The 18,592-nt window shown below is 40.0% G+C and overlaps 1 protein-coding gene across 1 annotated transcript in view; it reads right to left on the reverse strand.

The window, feature by feature from the left end:
- The window catches only part of FBN1 (fibrillin 1), a 261,436-nt gene that overhangs the window by 31,192 nt on the left and 211,652 nt on the right, over nucleotides 1-18,592 (reverse strand). The window contains exons 38-53 of the mRNA XM_040414001.1: nucleotides 17,803-17,967; nucleotides 16,765-16,833; nucleotides 16,378-16,503; nucleotides 15,074-15,196; nucleotides 14,044-14,202; nucleotides 12,282-12,353; nucleotides 12,077-12,202; nucleotides 10,651-10,773; nucleotides 4,715-4,840; nucleotides 3,428-3,544; nucleotides 2,931-3,059; nucleotides 1,579-1,698; nucleotides 1,369-1,494; nucleotides 957-1,106; nucleotides 266-331; nucleotides 61-177 (exon numbers count right to left, since the gene is read on the reverse strand). Of these exons, the coding sequence (XP_040269935.1) occupies nucleotides 61-177; nucleotides 266-331; nucleotides 957-1,106; nucleotides 1,369-1,494; nucleotides 1,579-1,698; nucleotides 2,931-3,059; nucleotides 3,428-3,544; nucleotides 4,715-4,840; nucleotides 10,651-10,773; nucleotides 12,077-12,202; nucleotides 12,282-12,353; nucleotides 14,044-14,202; nucleotides 15,074-15,196; nucleotides 16,378-16,503; nucleotides 16,765-16,833; nucleotides 17,803-17,967 (1,914 nt within the window). The remainder of the gene's footprint in view (nucleotides 1-60; nucleotides 178-265; nucleotides 332-956; nucleotides 1,107-1,368; nucleotides 1,495-1,578; nucleotides 1,699-2,930; nucleotides 3,060-3,427; nucleotides 3,545-4,714; nucleotides 4,841-10,650; nucleotides 10,774-12,076; nucleotides 12,203-12,281; nucleotides 12,354-14,043; nucleotides 14,203-15,073; nucleotides 15,197-16,377; nucleotides 16,504-16,764; nucleotides 16,834-17,802; nucleotides 17,968-18,592) is intronic.

Genomic DNA, 18,592 nt, shown 5'->3' on the forward strand with positions numbered 1-18,592 from the left:
CTATTAACACGTACCTAAAGTTTCTTGTGTTTAGTTATAATAAATTGTAAATGAACTTACCGATACATTCTTCCCCTGTGAGGACATAGCCAAAGGAACATTCACAGCGGTAGGAGCCGTCTGTGTTAATACACAGTCCATTCTTGCATTTGTCCGGATCAACGCATTCGTCCATATCTATAAGAAGAAATGGGGAAAGCAACTATGTAAATCCCTGAGTGCAAAGCCCCTCAAAATTGTATGATCAATATAAATGACACCTTACCAATTCGTTCCCCATTTGGTCCAACTTCATTCCCAAATCCATATGGGCAGATCTCTCCGAAACCCGCTTCAAAAGAAAGCATATAATATTATTACCATATCCACTAAAGCATCCAAATTCTCTGAACCAAGGAGCTGTCAGCTAGACCAGGGATGGCCAACCTGTGGCCTTCCAGTTGTTGCAAAACTACAACTCCCAGCATGCCCAGACTACCTACAGCAAAGCAGGGCATGGTGGGAGTTGTAGTTTTACAACAGCTGGAGAGCCGTAGGTTGGCCATCCCTGAGCTAGACAATCTATGGTAGAAAGCTCCAGAGGTTGATAGCCACAAAAAGTTCAAATGGAAGTTGACTAAATATAAAATGCGTTCCTCCTGCTATAACTCAGCAATGTCCGCTGGAGAGTCCATCATATCTTCCTCTGGAATGTGTCCACTTGGACATCATATTATGTACATCTACATCGGCTTTGAAGCAAATGTCTTACCACCTTTAGATGGCTGGAACCCTTTTTTTTTTCTGTAAAGGATCTGTTTTTCTGTGAGTCTATGTTGGTTCATCGTGTTATGTTACAAATAAGAATCCTGTCATTCTGTAATATTCATTCAGTTAAAGGAGCTGTGACTTTGTAAAAAGCATGAGTTAAGGGGTTCATTTAATATCTGGCACTGAGGTATATACTTTGATCATACCATCTCCTTCCACTGGGCAGATTTCACATGGATATCCCCATCCAGCCTGTTTAAAAGAACAGCAGCATTCTGTCTTTGTGTGATTTCTAGCCTTGGGCGAGGTACATTTTCCATCTTCAAACTTAGTGAAGCAGACTCCAACTCTGACATCTGTTAAGTAGGAAGAAATAAATACTATACACGTCTGAAGATTACACTGACAGTGTTAATAACTTTGGACTGAGAATATGGTTGATAAATGTATCTACATTTAACTGCTTTAACATAACCACATTGCTTTTGAGGTCATCCATTGAGGTCATCACTAGATATGTTTATAGTGTGATGTTTGGATGATGAGGTGAATTATTATTATTTTTATTTCATTACTTATCAATTTACAATATTTCATTGCAACTTCTGAAAATGTTACCTTGGCATCTCTTTCCAGTAGAGGTTAGCACAAAGCCCTCTGGACAAAGACAGATAAAGCTGCCTAGAACGTTGTTGCATGTCCCCAAGGCACAGGTTTCTGGCTCTTCAGCGCACTCATCAATGTCTGCAAGATACAGTTATTGTAGAAGGTCAAGCTGTCTGAAAAGTTCACAGTCAAACATCTAAATACGAACATAAATTTTATTACCTTCGCATGTGTCATTTTTCAAAAGATATCCTGGAGGACAAATGCAGCGGTACGAGCCGTCCAAGTTTTGACAAGTTCCAGGAGCACATTTCCCAGGATCAAGAGCGCATTCATTGATATCTACAAGTGCAATGGTATATAGTCAACATTTAATCCTCTAGGAAACAAGAAAGAAAGTGACAAACAGCTGAGAAGCAACAGCTCTTAAAATGACGTTATTAAGCTGAGGGTACTACTATTGTGAAGGAAATACTTAGGGGAAAAGTTATCAAAACTGGTGTACAGGAAAACTGGCTTAGCTGCTCATGGCAACCAATTGGATTTCACCTTTCATTTTCCAAAATAACTCAGAAAATGGTTGACTGTATGCCAAATCTCCCCCATAGTTCCTAGCCTAAAGGGGTTGTCTCATCTCAGATGATGGGGGCATATCGCAGTGGGGCCCACTCCTAAACAGAGCCCCGCAAAGTATTGGCTGGAGGACTTCGGTCCGGCCACCACCAAGCGCTCCCCCTATAGAAGTGAATGGGAGCGCACTGCACATGACCGGCCACCGCTCCCATTCATTTTTATGGGCACGATGGAAATAGCCGAGCCAGCGCTCGACTATTTTCGGAGGCCCCATAGAAATTAATGGAGGGCAGCTGCGTATGCACAGTGCACCTTCCACCACTTTCGGGGCTCCGTTTAGTATATAGGGATCCGCGCCTATGAGATAATGTGGGCATATCCTAGTGAGATGAGACAACCCCTTTAAGGTGGCAATACACTTTGGTTGACCATTGTTCCGAGCCTGCATGTTTTCGGAATGAGGAGTAAGCTGCTACCAGCTAAGAATAAAAGGATTGGGCATGTAAAATTCAATAGGCCTGATCCATCTTTCCCCTGTCATCATCTGTTAGAGGAGAGTCTAGACACCCCCATACCCATCAGATGACTGGTTGGCTCAGCCAAAATTGGCAGGTACAGCCAACCTTACTATATTTCATATGGATACCTTAATGTTTTAAACCATTAACTCAAATTTTCCAAAATTTTTAATATACTTTTAATATGCGTATTAGTATATTTGGATGAACTAGTTTCAGTAGGCCATGTGTAATGCTTCTGTTTTCTGTGACAGAGATGAAGATGAAGCTGGCCATGTTTCACAGTGAGATCAGCTGATCAGCTTATTGCTATGATTTGGATTGTCAGATAACCCTTTAATAAATACAGCTGAAAAAAGAAATGGTCTTGAAAATCATAGCTGCACAGATAATTTAGCTTACAAGCAATGACTCTATACATGAGTTATACCGATATGGTTTATGATCTGTTACTGTCCTGTTTGAAGAATCACCGATATTTACCGAGACATGTTCTGCCATCAACCGCCATCTCATATCCTGCATTACATACACACTTAAAGGACCCAATGACGTTAATACACTGTCCGTTTCTACATAGCTGACCATTCAGAGTGGAACATTCATCAATATCTGTAAAATAGAATACAAACACAAGGGAAAATCAGAAGATATATGTATAGTGCTGAACCTTCTGCAAATGTGAGGCCACAGAAAGGAGAAATCAACCTTCACTTATGAACTATTGGAATTGAAAACGCTATTTGTCACAATGTTTTGTATCGTGGGTGTTATCTCATCCAAAAACAATATAACGGCTCATTTCCTTTTAATTAATATCTGGATCGACTTCAAAGAGAAAATACTTTACTGAATTCTGTGTAGGCGGAAACAAAACACTGGCTAGACTGGACAGAAGAGGGGAGCTTTTCCTATGAGGAACAGAGAAATCGTCCTCGTTCCCTGTAATCCGTTTAACCCTTTGGATGAGACCTTCTTACCTATACAGTCGTTATTGTGGGACAGAATGAACCCATCGAAACAGCGGCAGTTGTAAGAGCCGACGGTGTTCCTACACGTTCCATTACCGCAGGGATCTCTTTCACACTCATTAATATCTGCAACAAGACGAAACATGTTACAAAGGGCTTCCTACAAATAAACTGTTCAATTTTACAGTCAAGTATCTACAGAAATATTATGGCTGAATTTGATTGTAGCAATCACTAATGACTGACTAAAAAACATAGGTAACCATTATGTGGGCTGAACTCTTCTTAGTAATAATTCTATCAATGCACACGATCTTATTATGTCCCATTAGTAGAAAGGGTTAGTAACTACATTCCACTGGGCGCGATGGGAAGGGACATCTGCTTTAGAGTGGTACTAATAATATGGTGGAGAAATGGCGGAAAACAATGTCATGTCCAACACAACATTGTCTTTAGCCTGTGTTAGCCATAGTTATTAGCCATATTCTTTCAACTTTGGAGATAAATGTAGCACTCACTGTGCAAGGATACGATGCTGATACATCTTTCATACATTTCATTGGGTTCAAAGGGGTTGTCCGGGCTTTTAATACGGATGACTTATCCTCAGGATAGGTCATCAATATCAGATCAGTAGGTGTCCGACACCCCTGCCGTTCAGTTGCATGAGGAGACGGCGTGCGCAATGTGCACATACTGTCTCCCGTCTCTCTTCCTGTTCTCTGCTGCTTTGCCATTGACATACAGCAGTGGTGAGCAGGAAGAGAGAAGAGAGACGGCACGTGCACACCGTTTCCTCGTACAGCTGATCGGCGGGGGTGCCGGGTGTCGGACTCCCACCAATCTCATGTTGATGACCTATCCTGAGGGTAGGTCATCAATATTAAAATCTCGGACAACCCCTGTAATAAACTATATCTTTTCCTGTGGTTCTTTTAGTAATGCAACATGTACAGTATGTCAAATAACATGTTCATATCAGCACTAGCTATTTCTGTTTTTCTATTCAATTTGAATAAAACAAACAATATAACGGTAGTACCAGATTCAACACATAACTGACCCAAATGGAGCAGAACAACCCCCACTGACTATCATGGGGTCCGTTCTGTTTTCCTTTCAGGACACCAGTTTTTTTGTCTACTCTTCTGACAGAATCTGGAATGATGGCACTGAACAGAGCCTCCGATGCTGAGGTGAACATACCCTTTACATGCTTACATGCAAATAGATCTATAGATCCATTTTTGATACAGATGAGTAGACATTCATCGAATGAAGTGAACAACCCACCCAGACACATGGTCTCATCTTCACTGGTTTTAAATCCATTATGACAAACACAGTAATATCCTCCAGTCCTGTCATGACATTCTCCGTGGCTGCAAAGGTTCGGATTTTCCTGACACTCATTACGATCTTTAAAAAGATAAAAAGGAACAAATAAACATGGAAGTATGATGAACATGTGCAAAGCAGAGGACAGCAGCAGTTCCATGACCAGACATGAAGCATACTGGTTTCAGTTGTCAATGGATGCAATGCTTCCATCCTTTAAACAAATTTCATTTCCACAATCAATCCGTTTACAGGGTAATTTCCCTTCAGTAATGAGGCCAGAATTGCAGAAACGCGTAGCTCATTGTGTTATATCTCAGTGACTTCATATTGATTAAACATGACACAGCAATACTTACAGCTCATACACCACATTCTGATAACATAGGAATGCTCGCACAATACCTGCTTTCTTTCTTCACATATTTCACAAGTAAAAAAAAAAAATGTTTAAACGGCCTAAATGTGGTTTCTCAGATATCTTTTTAAGAAAAATACTGTGTTTTTGTTTTCAACGGGGAATTACGAAATACCCTATGAAAAGTACACAAGTAAAACAACAGCCAAAAATGTGTTTTGTAAAAACACAATAAATACATGGTATTTTTAAAAAGAAAAAACACTACCTGTACAATGACTTGGATCAAACAGAGTTCATCCTTGGACTTAGTTTGACATGTTCTCCATTTGTTTTCAGTCTACCATGCCACTAACATGTCTGTTGATGCAACGTTTCCATACATCTCTGACTATTATGATGAACTGAAACTTGGTGTGACAACAAACACTGATATCATTCAAGTGTCAAGGCTCAATAGCACCTCTGTAATGTGGAATTTGTTTAAAGGGCTTGGAGACCCTTCATCCATTCTATAATTTATTGCTGTGGCCTCCATTAATGAAAATGACCCCATAGCAAAGATGAAACCAAGTGCCTCATTATGGCGCCAGGTTTTGCCACCAAGGACAGAAAGGCATGAGGTTTATTTTACCTTCCATGTTCTTTACATGACCTTGCTTCATTTTTGGTAAAACTACAGTTCCTTCAGCATGACTGGATGTGAACATCATAGGCTACTTTCACATCTGCATTTTCCTTTCCAGTTTTGAGATTCATTTTCAATGCGGACAAAACTGAACAAACCGGAACAGAGTGCATCAGAACGCATTCCGTTCTGGTTTGTTGCGTTCCCATACCAGACATAAAACCTCTGCCAAAAACCATGTAAGTCAATGGTGCTGGATTCAGTTTTTTTGGACACGAAAAAAACGCACCCGGTGCCCATTGATTTACAGTGGTTTTAGTGTCGGATACGATATGTTCATTTTCGATATAATACAACCAGATCTGTCCTGACTGGATGCAGCCAGTTGTATTATTAAAACAGATGGTTTTTGCTGTGGTTTTGAGATCCCACGCCGGATCTCAAAACTGGACAGAAAAAATGCATGTGAAAGTAGCCATAATCTGGTTTGGTATGTTCTGCTGACTCCAGGCCAATTTCTGCAGCTTTATACATTTCTAGTTACTACTGACGAGACCCTTAAACAGCACTTAATTTCTCAGTGATGCACTATTTTAGTGGTTTATATAACGAAGGGCCATAAAAGCCTGATAGTCATTGACCTATACCCTAAACTCCATTCAAGTCAGAGCTCACAATTTTTTTTTATAAACTAAAATTCACCCTTGTTTGTACCCACATCATTAGGATGTTCTTTATATCAGGTGTTTCCTGCAAAAACACCACTGCCTGCAATTGCTAGCCAGGTTGGTTCCCTGAGCACTTATCAAATGAACATGTGGAGAATGGCAGGAAGGTGTACGACTTGCCAATGTGATCACCAATATTGTTCTTTATATCTGATTTTCTAACAGTTTTCCTGTTCCACTGAGTGAGTTACAATGGTAGATGGGAGGGAATTTATAAACATCTCTATACAACCATTCCAGAGGACTTCCATGCAAGTATACAGTTGCAAGAAAAAGTATGTGAACCCTTTGGAATGATATGGATTTCTGCACAAATTGGTAATAAAATGTGATCTGATCTTCATCTAAGGCCTCTTTCACACTTGTGTTGTCTGGATCCGGCGTGTACTCCACTTGCCGGAATTACACGCCGGATACGGAAAAACGCAAGTGTACTAAAAGCATTTGAAGATGGAGCCGTCTTCAAATTGCGTTCAGTGTTACTATGGCACCCAGGACGCTATTAAAGTCCTGGTTGCCATAGTAGGAGCGGGGAGCGGTGGAGCGGTATACTCATACTCGTGCGGCTCCCGGGGCGCTCCAGAATGACGTCAGAGCGCCCCATGCGCATGGATGACGTGATCCATGCGATCACGTGATCAATGCGCTTGGGGCGTCCTGACGTCACTCTGGAGCGCCCCGGGAGCCGCACGGACGGTATGTATACTGCTCCCCCGCTCCCCGCTACACTTTACCATGGCTGCCAGGACTTTAGCGTCCCGGCAGCCATGGTAACCATTCAGAAAAAGCTAAATGTTGGGTCCGGCAATGCGCCAAAACGACGTTTAGCTTAAGGCCGGATCAGGATCAATGCCTTTCAATGGGCATTAATTCCGGATCCGGCCTTGAGGCAAGTCTTCAGGATTTTTGGCCGGAGCAAAAAGCGCAGCATGCTGCGGTATTTTCTCCGGCCAAAAAACGTTCCGTTCCGGAACTGAAGACATCCTGATGCATCCTGAACGGATTTCTCTCCATTCAGAATGCATTAGGATAAAACTGATCAGGATTCTTCCGGCATAGAGCCCCGACGACGGAACTCTATGCCGGAAGAAAAGAACGCAGGTGTGAAAGAGCACTAAGTCACAACAATAGACAATCACAGTCTGCTTAAACTAATAACACACAAACAATTAAATGTTACCATGTTTTTATTGAACACACAATGTAAATATTCACAGTGCAGGTGGAAAAAGTATGTGAACCCCTAGACTAATGACATCTCCAAGAGCTAATTGGAGTGAGGTGTCAGCCAACTGGAGTCCAATCAATGAGATGAGATTAGAGGTGTTGGTTACAGCTGCCCTGCCCTATAAAAAACACACACCAGTTCTGGGTTTGCTTTTCACAAGAAGCATTGCCTGATGTGAATGATGCCTCGCACAAAAGAGCTCTCAGAAGACCTACGATTAAGAATTGTTGACTTGCATAAAGCTGGAAAGGGTTATAAAAGTATCTCCAAAAGCCTTGCTGTTCATCAGTCCACAGTAAGACAAATTGTCTATAAATGGAGACAGTTCAGCACTGCTGCTACTCTCCCTAGGAGTGGTCGTCCTGTAAAGATGACTGCAAGAGCACAGTGCAGACTGCTCAATGAGGTGAAGAAGAATCCTAGAGTGTCAGCTAAAGACATACAAAAGTCTCTGGCATATGCTAACATCCCTGTTAGCAAATCTACGATACGCAAAACACTAAACAAGAATGGATTTCATGGGAGGATACCACAGAGAAAGCCACTGCTGTCCAAAAAAAACCATTGCTGCACGTTTACAGTTTGCACAAGAGCACCTGGATGTTCCACAGCAGTACTGGCAAAATATTCTATATCAAAGTTGAGTTGTTTGGAAGAAACAGACAACACTATGTGTGCAGAAAAAGAGGCACAGCACACCAACATCAAAACCTCATCCCAACTGTGAAGTATGGTGGTGCGTCAGGGCCTGGACGGATTGCTATCATCGAAGGAAAAATTAATTCCCAAGTTTATCAAGACATTTTGCAGGAGAACTTAAGGCCATCTGTCCACCAGCTGAAGCTCAACAGAAGATGAGTGTTGCAACAGGACAACGACCCAAAGTATAGAAGTAAATCAACAACAGAATGGCTTAAACAGAAGAAAATACGCCATCTGGAGTGGCCCAGTCAGAGTCCTGACCTCAACCCGATTGAGATGCTGTGGTATGACCTCAAGAAAGCGATTCACACCAGACATCCCAAGAATATTGCTGAACTGAAACAGTTCTGTAAAGAGGAATGGTCAAGAATTACTACTGACCGATGTGCATGTCTGATCTGCAACTACAGGAAATGTTTGGTTGAAGTTATTGCTGCCAAAGGAGGTTCAACCAGTTATTAAATCCAAGTGTTCACGTACTTTTTCCACCTGCACTGTAAATGTTTACATGGTGTGTTCAATAAAAACATGGTAACATTTAATTCTTTGTGTGTTATTAGTTTAAGCAGACTGTGATTGTCTATTGTTGTGACTTAGATGAAGATCAGATCACATTTTATGATCAATTTGTGCATAAATCCATATCATTCCAAAGGGTTCACATACTTTTTCTAGCAACTGTATATCAGGATAGGAATGAAGAAACTGCAAGAGCAATGGACTGCAGGAGAGAAACCTGGAAAAAACTATAGATGTTCTTGACAAACTTGGGAAAGAAAGTGTAATCTAGTATCTCCATCATGCCTCATTCTTTTCAATAGTTTATATAAAATCTTCTGCTGTGGCTTCAAAGAATAGTTTTTATACATTTAGAGTACTTGAATCCAGCTATTCTTGAGTCATAAAGTCACAGAACTGGGAAAAGCTCTCAATATTTCGACAGTGTTAAGGTGAAGAGAAATGGTCTTCTGGCTAGGTAAAAGTAGACTGGCGCCAAAGAGCTTCATGTTTTGGGTTTAATTCTGTGCTTGTGTGGTTGGTGTAAAAGAACAGATGACCCAAAATAATAATAAATCAAGAACTGATGACAACACTTCTCAGATTTTTCAATTTTTCAGGCCATACTACTTAATAAGAACCATACTATCTAAAAAGCAGCCAAAAAGAGTTTCACATAGTGATCAGCATCCCACTTTAGTTGGTAAAATCGGGACATCTAATCCCGGCCCGGGGAATGCCCACTTATGGGTGGGGTTTGTGGCAGCCATGTCCATTTTCGACCCATGACAGTCCAAATTTTTCCAGGACTGTCTCTGAAAATCAGGGACAGTCCATCAAATTTGGGACAGTTGGCAACTATGCTATTTTATGGTACTATTTATGCTTTCCTCATACCACCGTGTAAGGCTAGTTGTCGTGTAAGGCTAGTTGTCGTGTAAGGCTGCCGGAATAGCCTGCCGGATCTCTGCGCACTTCAGTGGAGGTATGTAAGGCTCTGTCCGGCCCCATTTACTATAATATTGACTGGCAGAGATCTGGCCACATTCCAGCAAAATTTTCTTCCAGCCGCTTCTCTGCATATTTTCCGGAATGCGGTCGGATCTCCGCCAGTCCCCATTATAGTGAATGAAGTCGGATGGAGCCTTACAAACCCCTGGCAAAGCTGAAACAGCCTGCTATATCTCTAACGCTAGTGTGCAACTAGCCTAAGGCAGTTTTCTGACCAGAAATGTAGATCTTACAGTTGTACTGCACCAATTTCCTAGTAGATCACACCAGGATAATACACTTTTAGCAAATTTATAACTTTTACTTTGTCCTACTACCATAATTTAAAGGGACTGTCTCGCAAGAATTTTTTATCACCTATTCATAGGGCATGTAATATATATTGCATTGCTGTGGTCCGATCCAGAATGGGGATAGTAATTTTCGTGGCATGACACATTTAAAGTTCTATATAAGTAACCAATATGACATAAAGTGAAATCTCTTTGAGATGACCACTTCATTGTAAAAATGGGTGTAGGGGGATAGACTTCCCAGTGAAGATGGCCATTATGTATAATATATGGTGGAACTGTATAATATATGGTGGAAAAGGGGATGGTCTTCTCAAATAGGTTGTTCAGTGGAAAGGTTTCATTGTATCTACACACACTATATTAAAATTAGGTTAATTTAATTTCAAATTAAAGGTAAAATGTGGTTGAATGCACTTAAAAGAGGTATTACATTATATCTTACCAACACATTGTCCAGTAGAAGTGAATTTGTAGCCAGGTTTGCAGTCACAGCGGTAGCTCCCTGGAGTGTTAATACAGTCTGCATTTCTTTGACATACTGGTCCATTCTGGCATTCATCAATATCTGGCAAAGCAAACAAAATCAGACACTTTATAGTTGCTGTTTCTTAAAGTAGAAATAACCATTTCAATGGTTTTATCAGGCATATAACTTGTTTCTAAAAAGCAATTAACTAACACGTAACCTGTAAAAATTCCCTATACTACGATATTATGAATGAAACACATAGCCATTGATTCGGTTGCAGTATTGCAGAACTGAGCCATAGGCTGTGTTCAACAGGAAAATGTAATATGTACTATATTCTACAGCATCAAAAAAAAAGCCTGCAGCAGCAAGTCGGCTAAGTATCCTGTTTATCCTTCTTTGGAGTCCTGTTTGCTTTCTTAGTTAGAGAATTTTCCCCTTTCTTTCCTCCGTGACTGCTTCTCTGTCTCTACGGAAACTTTATGAATGGCACTATTACCCCCTGTAAGCCCCTGCCATGTTTACAGGTTGGCAAATATGCCACCGTTTTATTTACATCGTTGGATCCTTGAGTTTTCAGTTTCAGATGTTCACAGCTAAAGTATTGTTGATGTGGTACAGATAGGTTTGGAGAAACACTGTGCTTACTTAGGCTGCAATCTATAAGTTCCTATCGTGTTGTATAATAGCTGTATGTGATGTGACAAGGACATGGGTAGAACTGAAGTCATTGCTGAAAGAGTTGGAATTTTTGCTGGATACTGAATCATGAAATAAACCATCAGTTAAAGGGTCTGTCCAGGAGGGAAAAAGTGTTGGCAAAGAGATCATTGTAAAAAATAAAAAGTAAAATAAGCTATACTCACCTCCCAGATCCCCCATCACTCCCATTATAATGCTTACTTAGTTCCTGCTGGATTCTACTGCCTGGTCACATCTCAAAATGGAGGAAATCCCACTCAGCCAGTCTCAGGCTGAGGCAGAACTCTAGTCATTGGCTGAGCTAGAATTTCATGGCACTTCCTGTGTGTTGAGATGGAACCAGAAGGTAAGGACCACCAAGAACTTGGCACGTACGCAATGAGAATGGTGGGGCAATAAGTGAGGTATTACTCCTTTAATTTTTTAACAGACTCTGAGCCCTTTGCCAACAATTTCTCAAATTTTTTAAACTCTTCTGAAAGTAAGCCAATCTTTTTTCCTATACATTTTCCAAATTCCTTTTTCAATGGAAGGCCCTGAAATGACACATTGTTTAATAACACATTCTGACCAGAGCGACCCCCCAAAAGAAGAAGGAAGAAATATTTATACTGGTTATGACTTGTGATTGCGGCAGTGCTTTTAAGAAGCACACAAATGACAAGGACTTGGCAGTGGGTCCTATTAGCTATATTACCTTCACAGATCAGCAGTTTGTCATTGTAGAAAAATCCCATGGGACATTCACAACGGAAGCTCCCGATCATGTTTATACAAATGCCGTTCTCACAAACTCCAGGAATCTCTCTGCATTCATCGATATCTGAAGGAGACAAGAAGTCATACTTTTGTTGATGTGGGTACGTGTTCCTGATAAGGCAGTAAATTAGTATTAAGCCTACCAATTGGTTGTCCTGTGTAGATATCAATGACAAAGCCTGGACGAGCGCTTCCACAGAGTGCTTCAAAGTCATCTGCATAGAAAAACAAGATAAAGTGGATAAAAATAAAGGTATAATGGTCTTCCATGAATGACTTGGATATTTGTAGATTACATTCTCCTTAGATTAGTAAGCAGTGGTATCACCTTGGTGAGAAGTAATATTACTTGTGTCACCGGTGCCCATTAACCTTCTGTACTAATGCAGTGGTGGGCAAAAATAAATATTCTTAGAGTCAGGGAAAAGATTCCATGCTGGCTGTAATTATGGCAACCAGGTAATAGATACTGAGATTGCGATTGCTAACTTCATAGGGACTCAGCGTTCACATACTGTATATGTGAGCTTTTGAAAAAGTTAAAGGTTATGGTTCTATTGAAATTCTTGAGTTCAGGAGATGATTTTATTAACTACGATTTTTGTAAACTAATTGGGTAATGATTATACACATGCAAGGAGGGGCATAATAAGGTGATGCAGGGGCAGATTGGGAACATAAAGTGGCCCTGGAAAAAATACTAAAAGTGGCCCCATTTTGTAGTTGGATCCAAATTGATGTAAAGTAGATCCAGCACAAGTAGGCGGGCCATATTGTGGCATTTATACCACCCCAACAGAGCCAAACTTCACAGTCCCTCACAAAATACTGCCCTTATTAGCACAAAATACATGCCCAAAAACTTACACTGGCCAGCTGAAAGGAGGGCTTAGGCGGCCCGTTGGGCATGAGCCCACCGGGAAATTTCCCTGTAAAGTCAATCCACCCCTGAGGTGATGAATGAGAGAGAAGGGTAGAGCCCCAGAAGAGCCAGAATTGGTGAAACTCAAGTTGAGCAGGAGTATCTTGGTGTTCCTCATTGTTTATAGATACGCACTTTAAGTTACTTTATACTTTCTGAATATAATAAAAACCTTTTAGGATTTTGCCTTTGCAGAAAACATTGTTGCAGTCTAAAATGAGCTGAATGGTAAATGAGTTAAATGAGAGAGCATAAAACACCTAAGACTGGGGCTACAAATCAACTTTGGCCCATGAACTGACAGTTGCAAGAAATCCAGCCCTGCTGGAGTTCTTTCCACTGTCAGGTCATGATCATGAAAACTTGCAGGTCGTAACACAACCCCTTTCCCTTTCACTAACTCCAATGTTTATTCGTGTTGCTGAGATCTTTGGGTGTGCAACGTGTGTCACAGGCCAAAGTTGCCATCTACTGTAGCCCTAGCCTAAATCTTTATAAGCTGCAACATCAGCCAAAGCAATTGGGGAGCAGGTTGCATCCTGTGGAGAATGAAGTTTATGCTTTTCTATTAGATGCAAGTTGAGCATAAAATGTTATACTAGTATCCTTCAGTGCTTTTTACCATTGTGACTATAATGAGATTAAATGTTGTAGTGTATCATTTACACAAAATCTGCTATAAAAAACACTATGATGTTATTTTGGTTTTTTTCCACTTCCTTGAAGAATGGCATGGAATTCCATAGTAGGTTACTGTATCTAGTACCAAGTCAAGGAGACAACTGAGACATTCCAAAAGACAAGCCTGGTTGGGGTTTGTGAATCTGGGGGCCCCATTCATTACCAGAACAGGGCTACATCCCTCCATAAAGTATCTCAACTTTATATCCTGTTCAACTAGTGTTCAACCATAGTTGAATTAATGCAATGATATCAACAACAAATTAAATACCAAGATGGTTATGTTCTTATGATGCACTCACCAGTACTTGGCAATGGACATTCCTCACAGGGTCTGTTCCATGCACGTCCAATATTATAAGAACAGCAACACATCTTTTTCGTCATGTTGTAAAGCAACTCTCCGTCACAAGTTTGATTATCGGCATTAAAGTTTCTAAAGCATAGACTTCTTCTCATGTCTGTATATGAAAGATACAACAGAAGGGGGTTAGTCACCACCTCCCACCTGCGCACTGGGAGGTGCTGACTAACCCCCCTTTTTTTGTATATGAAAGATACAACAGGTCATATGAGTAGACAGGAATAGTATACTGACTGCCCACTCATTTATGTAAAAAAGAAAGAATAAAATAATAATGTCAAAAGAATGAAATAGTTTCATGGAAGATAATATAAAATCGAACTGCACTTTTACTATTTGAAATGTAATAAAACAGACTAGCTAGAAGCCACATAAATCAGCTGCTTGTACCGTATATTTTATAGCCTAGAAGGTGCGAATCTTTAATGCTGGATAACAACGTTAAGCCGAACTTTGTGATTTGACATATTTTTTGGATGTACTTTTACAACTGTTTATAGATCTGGCAAACCACAGACTGTTATTTCAACGGTCAGTGAAAGCTAATATAAATTAAGTCATCTGTAGCTTAACAGGAGGGTGAAGGGGTTCATGTGGGGAGAATTTCTATAAAGCAAGGCTTCCAAACAAAAAAAACCGCAATGGTCCACATACAAAATAAAAAGGAGCAAATCAAGCACAGCAAAAAAAGAGTATGCACATATAAATATAAGCATGCACTTCTTATACAATGAAAGTCAAAGGGCAGATATATTCAGTTTTATGGCATACAGTTTTTTTGTTCCATAGACCCCAACTGTGTTTAAAAACATGGAATAAACATAGCCATAGTGTTTCTCAATGCTACATCTGACATCAATAACTAATTAAAAAAAAAAAATATATATATATATATATATATTCATACCGGTATATATTATATCAGTACATGGATTATAAAAGAAAGGATATTTAAAGCCACAGCTTACCCATACAGTTGTTTCCTCCATTGATCGGCATGAAGTCAGGTGGGCATATACAGGTATAGTTTCCAACAGTGTTGTAGCATGTTCCAGGTCCACATATTCCAGGCTGTTCACATTCATTGATATCTTAAATGCAATTATAAAACTATATGTATTAGATATGTTGCAACGTAAAAGGTGTTAATAAATAAAAGTAAAAATACGTTAATAATTCATCGTGACGCAAAGGTGATAGTACCCTAAATAAAGAGGTGACAAGGTGACTTAGGCAAACACTATGCATTTTGGAAAATGTATCTACAGCTAGACAGATATGATAAGTGGGCTGTACTCAACATCCCACAGACCTATCTGCTGTGGATCAGCTTTTAAAGCTACTACTGCATATTTTATAGTATGCATATTCTAGGCAGAGCCACTGCCAGGAGCCCAGGCCAAACATAAAAAAAAAGGACCACGGATGCCGACTGATCCTCATAGATGCATTTAGTCACTTCTATCCCTAAGTATGTTATTGCATTGCCCGTACAATAAATGGGGCCACCCGCATCTCCCTCCCTCAACTAAACTTGTATTAATGTTTTGTGACCTGCATAACTCTGTGAAGAGGGGACGAGGTGAGGAGAATAATGAGGAGGCGGAGTTTATTCAGACCGAAACGGTAGGAGTGGGACAACCATATTTTAGGGACTGGGACCAGACTTCAAAAAAAGAGAGCCAGTATCTGTGGCCATCAGCAGCTTTTGCAGTGACAGTGACAAGGTACTGTAAGTAATTTTGTGTCTGTGTCATGCTCCTCAGTGCTGCATAAGTTGTAAAGTACTATGTAGGATAGACTGTAGGACAGCTTCAGTGGATATACTGCATTATATTTTTCCTCCTTTGAGCCTACAATCATGTTTAACCCCTCCCCCCTACAGAGCCCAAGCCAAATGTGATATGGTAGCAGGAGAAGAATAGTTGTTTTTTTTCCTCCTTGTCCATGTTCTGTCCTCCCTCTTAATCCCCCAACAGTAACATTAACGTTGGAAAACCCCCACCAAAATGTATTAAATAACTAAATTTGAATATAATGATATAATTAGATTTTGAGTTAGGTTCAGCAACTGAATAATTTTGGGGTTTGGCCGGAGGTCTGAATTAATTTTGGCATCTGGTCTTTAGACTATGCAGGTGGAGACTTCATGCAGACATGCTGCTGCTGAGGGATCTTAGACATTGCATGTAAGAGGAGGAGCAGCCAGCCCAGAAATTCCTGATAGCGGGCATAATTCTAGGAATCTTGAGCGGGAATGTACATGACTTACCATCACAAACTCGTGTCTCTTCATTAAGGAAGAAGCCAGTTGGACAATGACACTGGAAACTGCCAAAGGTATTGACGCACTTTCCTCCTTGACATAGACCGGGTAACTCCAGACATTCATCGATATCTTGAAAAATGTAAAGAAAGCATGCAAGAGTTTTCATTTTCTGCATTACAGATCTTTTCAACTACCAGAAATGCAATCAAAGCCCAATTGGACATCTTTCAAAGAGCCAGAAACAGAGAAATCGGAGCAAATAAAGTTGGGTTCTGACTGAATGTGTGATTTTGCATATTGTTTGAGAATGACCTGCTTGAATGATATTATAATATTTAATTGAGGGTATGGGTGTTGGTTTCCAAAGACAGAAATTAAATAAAAATGTACCTTCCAAAATAACAGTAATTGGATTTGGTCTGAAACCTTCTCCTCCAGGACACAATACTTTATAATCACCTGAAAAATAAAGTTAGTATTATTTCTCTATTATAAGCAGGTTTCAATATAGCATTGTATTTACTGGATAATGAAATGCTTGTGTTAACAGATCTGCAATATGACTTGTATGTCACTAAAGGCCCCTTTACAGAGGAAAGCTTCCTTCTCGGCAATCTCCTGCTCGTCAGTGAAGAAGACCGCTGCATTTACATGCAGCAATCTCCTCCACAGTATGGGGAGGAGAGATAGCTAATGCCCTCAGTCGTCCACATACAGACTCGTTGCTGGCAAACAACAATTTAGGTGACCACAAGAATTTTGCGATTATCCAATGAACGAGCTTCTGTGGCAGCTTTATACCACCAGATAATCTATAATGAGTGTTCCTATAAATGCTCATTAGTGATTATCTGGTGGATTCTCGACTAGTTTAAAGGGCCTTTAACACAAGGGCCACAAAGCCTCACAAACACCATGCTAAGACAGTGACAGCTTGCTGTTTTCTAGAACATGAGCTGGGTTCTAATGCATTCTTGACCTCCAGTTGAGTATTGTAACAGTCAATATCATCCTAAGTTCCTTTATATCTTATTCAGTATGAATGTGGATAGAAAAGAATGAGATATCGCTGTTCTGAATACTCAGGAACAAAGTCCATTTACAAAGAGTAATATTTTAAAGAGCAGGGAATACTTTCATAAAGGGGCAAAAGCATAAAGCAGGTGTTTGCTTTACCCTGTGCCCTATAATGTCCAATGAACCAGATACAAATATTTTTGTAACTTAATTTCTGAACATTATTGGGCATAAAGAATTGCATTAGTTATGTTTAAGCCATAAAATCTAGTCTTGAAAATCACAATAGTTTTGGTAAGGAAAATTTAACATGTCAAGCTATTGGTGATACATGGATTACTAAGCAGGTATGAACCCAACTTACAAGGGGTTGAAACAAAAAGACCATATATTTCATAGCTTGGTACTTACTGGAGTTTACAGGTGGGCAGTGTTCACATGGAGTTCCCCAGGCTTTGCCACGTGAGCAACAACATGAGGCCTTAGAGATGCTAACACCAATCTCATTACTGCAGGCCAGGTCTCCATTATCTCCTCGTGGTTTCACTTCCAGGTAACAACTGCCAGACCGCGTATCTGTACAATAAGAAAAATGTAGTTACATGTGCTGGATAAGTATTTTTATGTATGGTACATGTGAAATTATAATGCTATAAATATAGATGGCTTCATTGCCATTACTAAGATTCTACCAATTCAGCCTCCATAAAGCGATGTACTCTATATATCTAAAACTATTAGTTTTTAAAAGCAATGGACACCTTTAAATGCATGTTTGTATTATCGCATTATACTAATTTTAGGCTAAAATAAATTTTTACAATTTGTCATTATAAAAACCTTTTAGACCAAAACAAATGTAATGCAATCGTGAAAACAAAAAATTTTTTGGTGTCCATAGCCTTGAACAAAATCTACGATGCACATTATTAAGAGGGAGTGAACATTGTACTACATATCCAGAACATTTACTAAATGAGTTGGGAAAACAGAACAGCATTCAATACTGTGTCTGGCTGCCTCAGTGAAGGTCAAGGTTCTGACACACTAACGCGCCCCAAAACTGCAGCAGAAAACAATCTAATCTCAAGCTAGTTTGGAAAGCCAATAATTTGCTGCTAAGGGACAATGCCTACAGAATTATTCAGAAATAACCAGAATATATTAAATAATATGAATATTGTGGAGTACAACAACACTA

This window comes from Bufo bufo, chromosome 1 (genome assembly GCF_905171765.1).
Source record: "Bufo bufo chromosome 1, aBufBuf1.1, whole genome shotgun sequence".
In the NCBI taxonomy this organism is placed as follows: domain Eukaryota; kingdom Metazoa; phylum Chordata; class Amphibia; order Anura; family Bufonidae; genus Bufo; species Bufo bufo.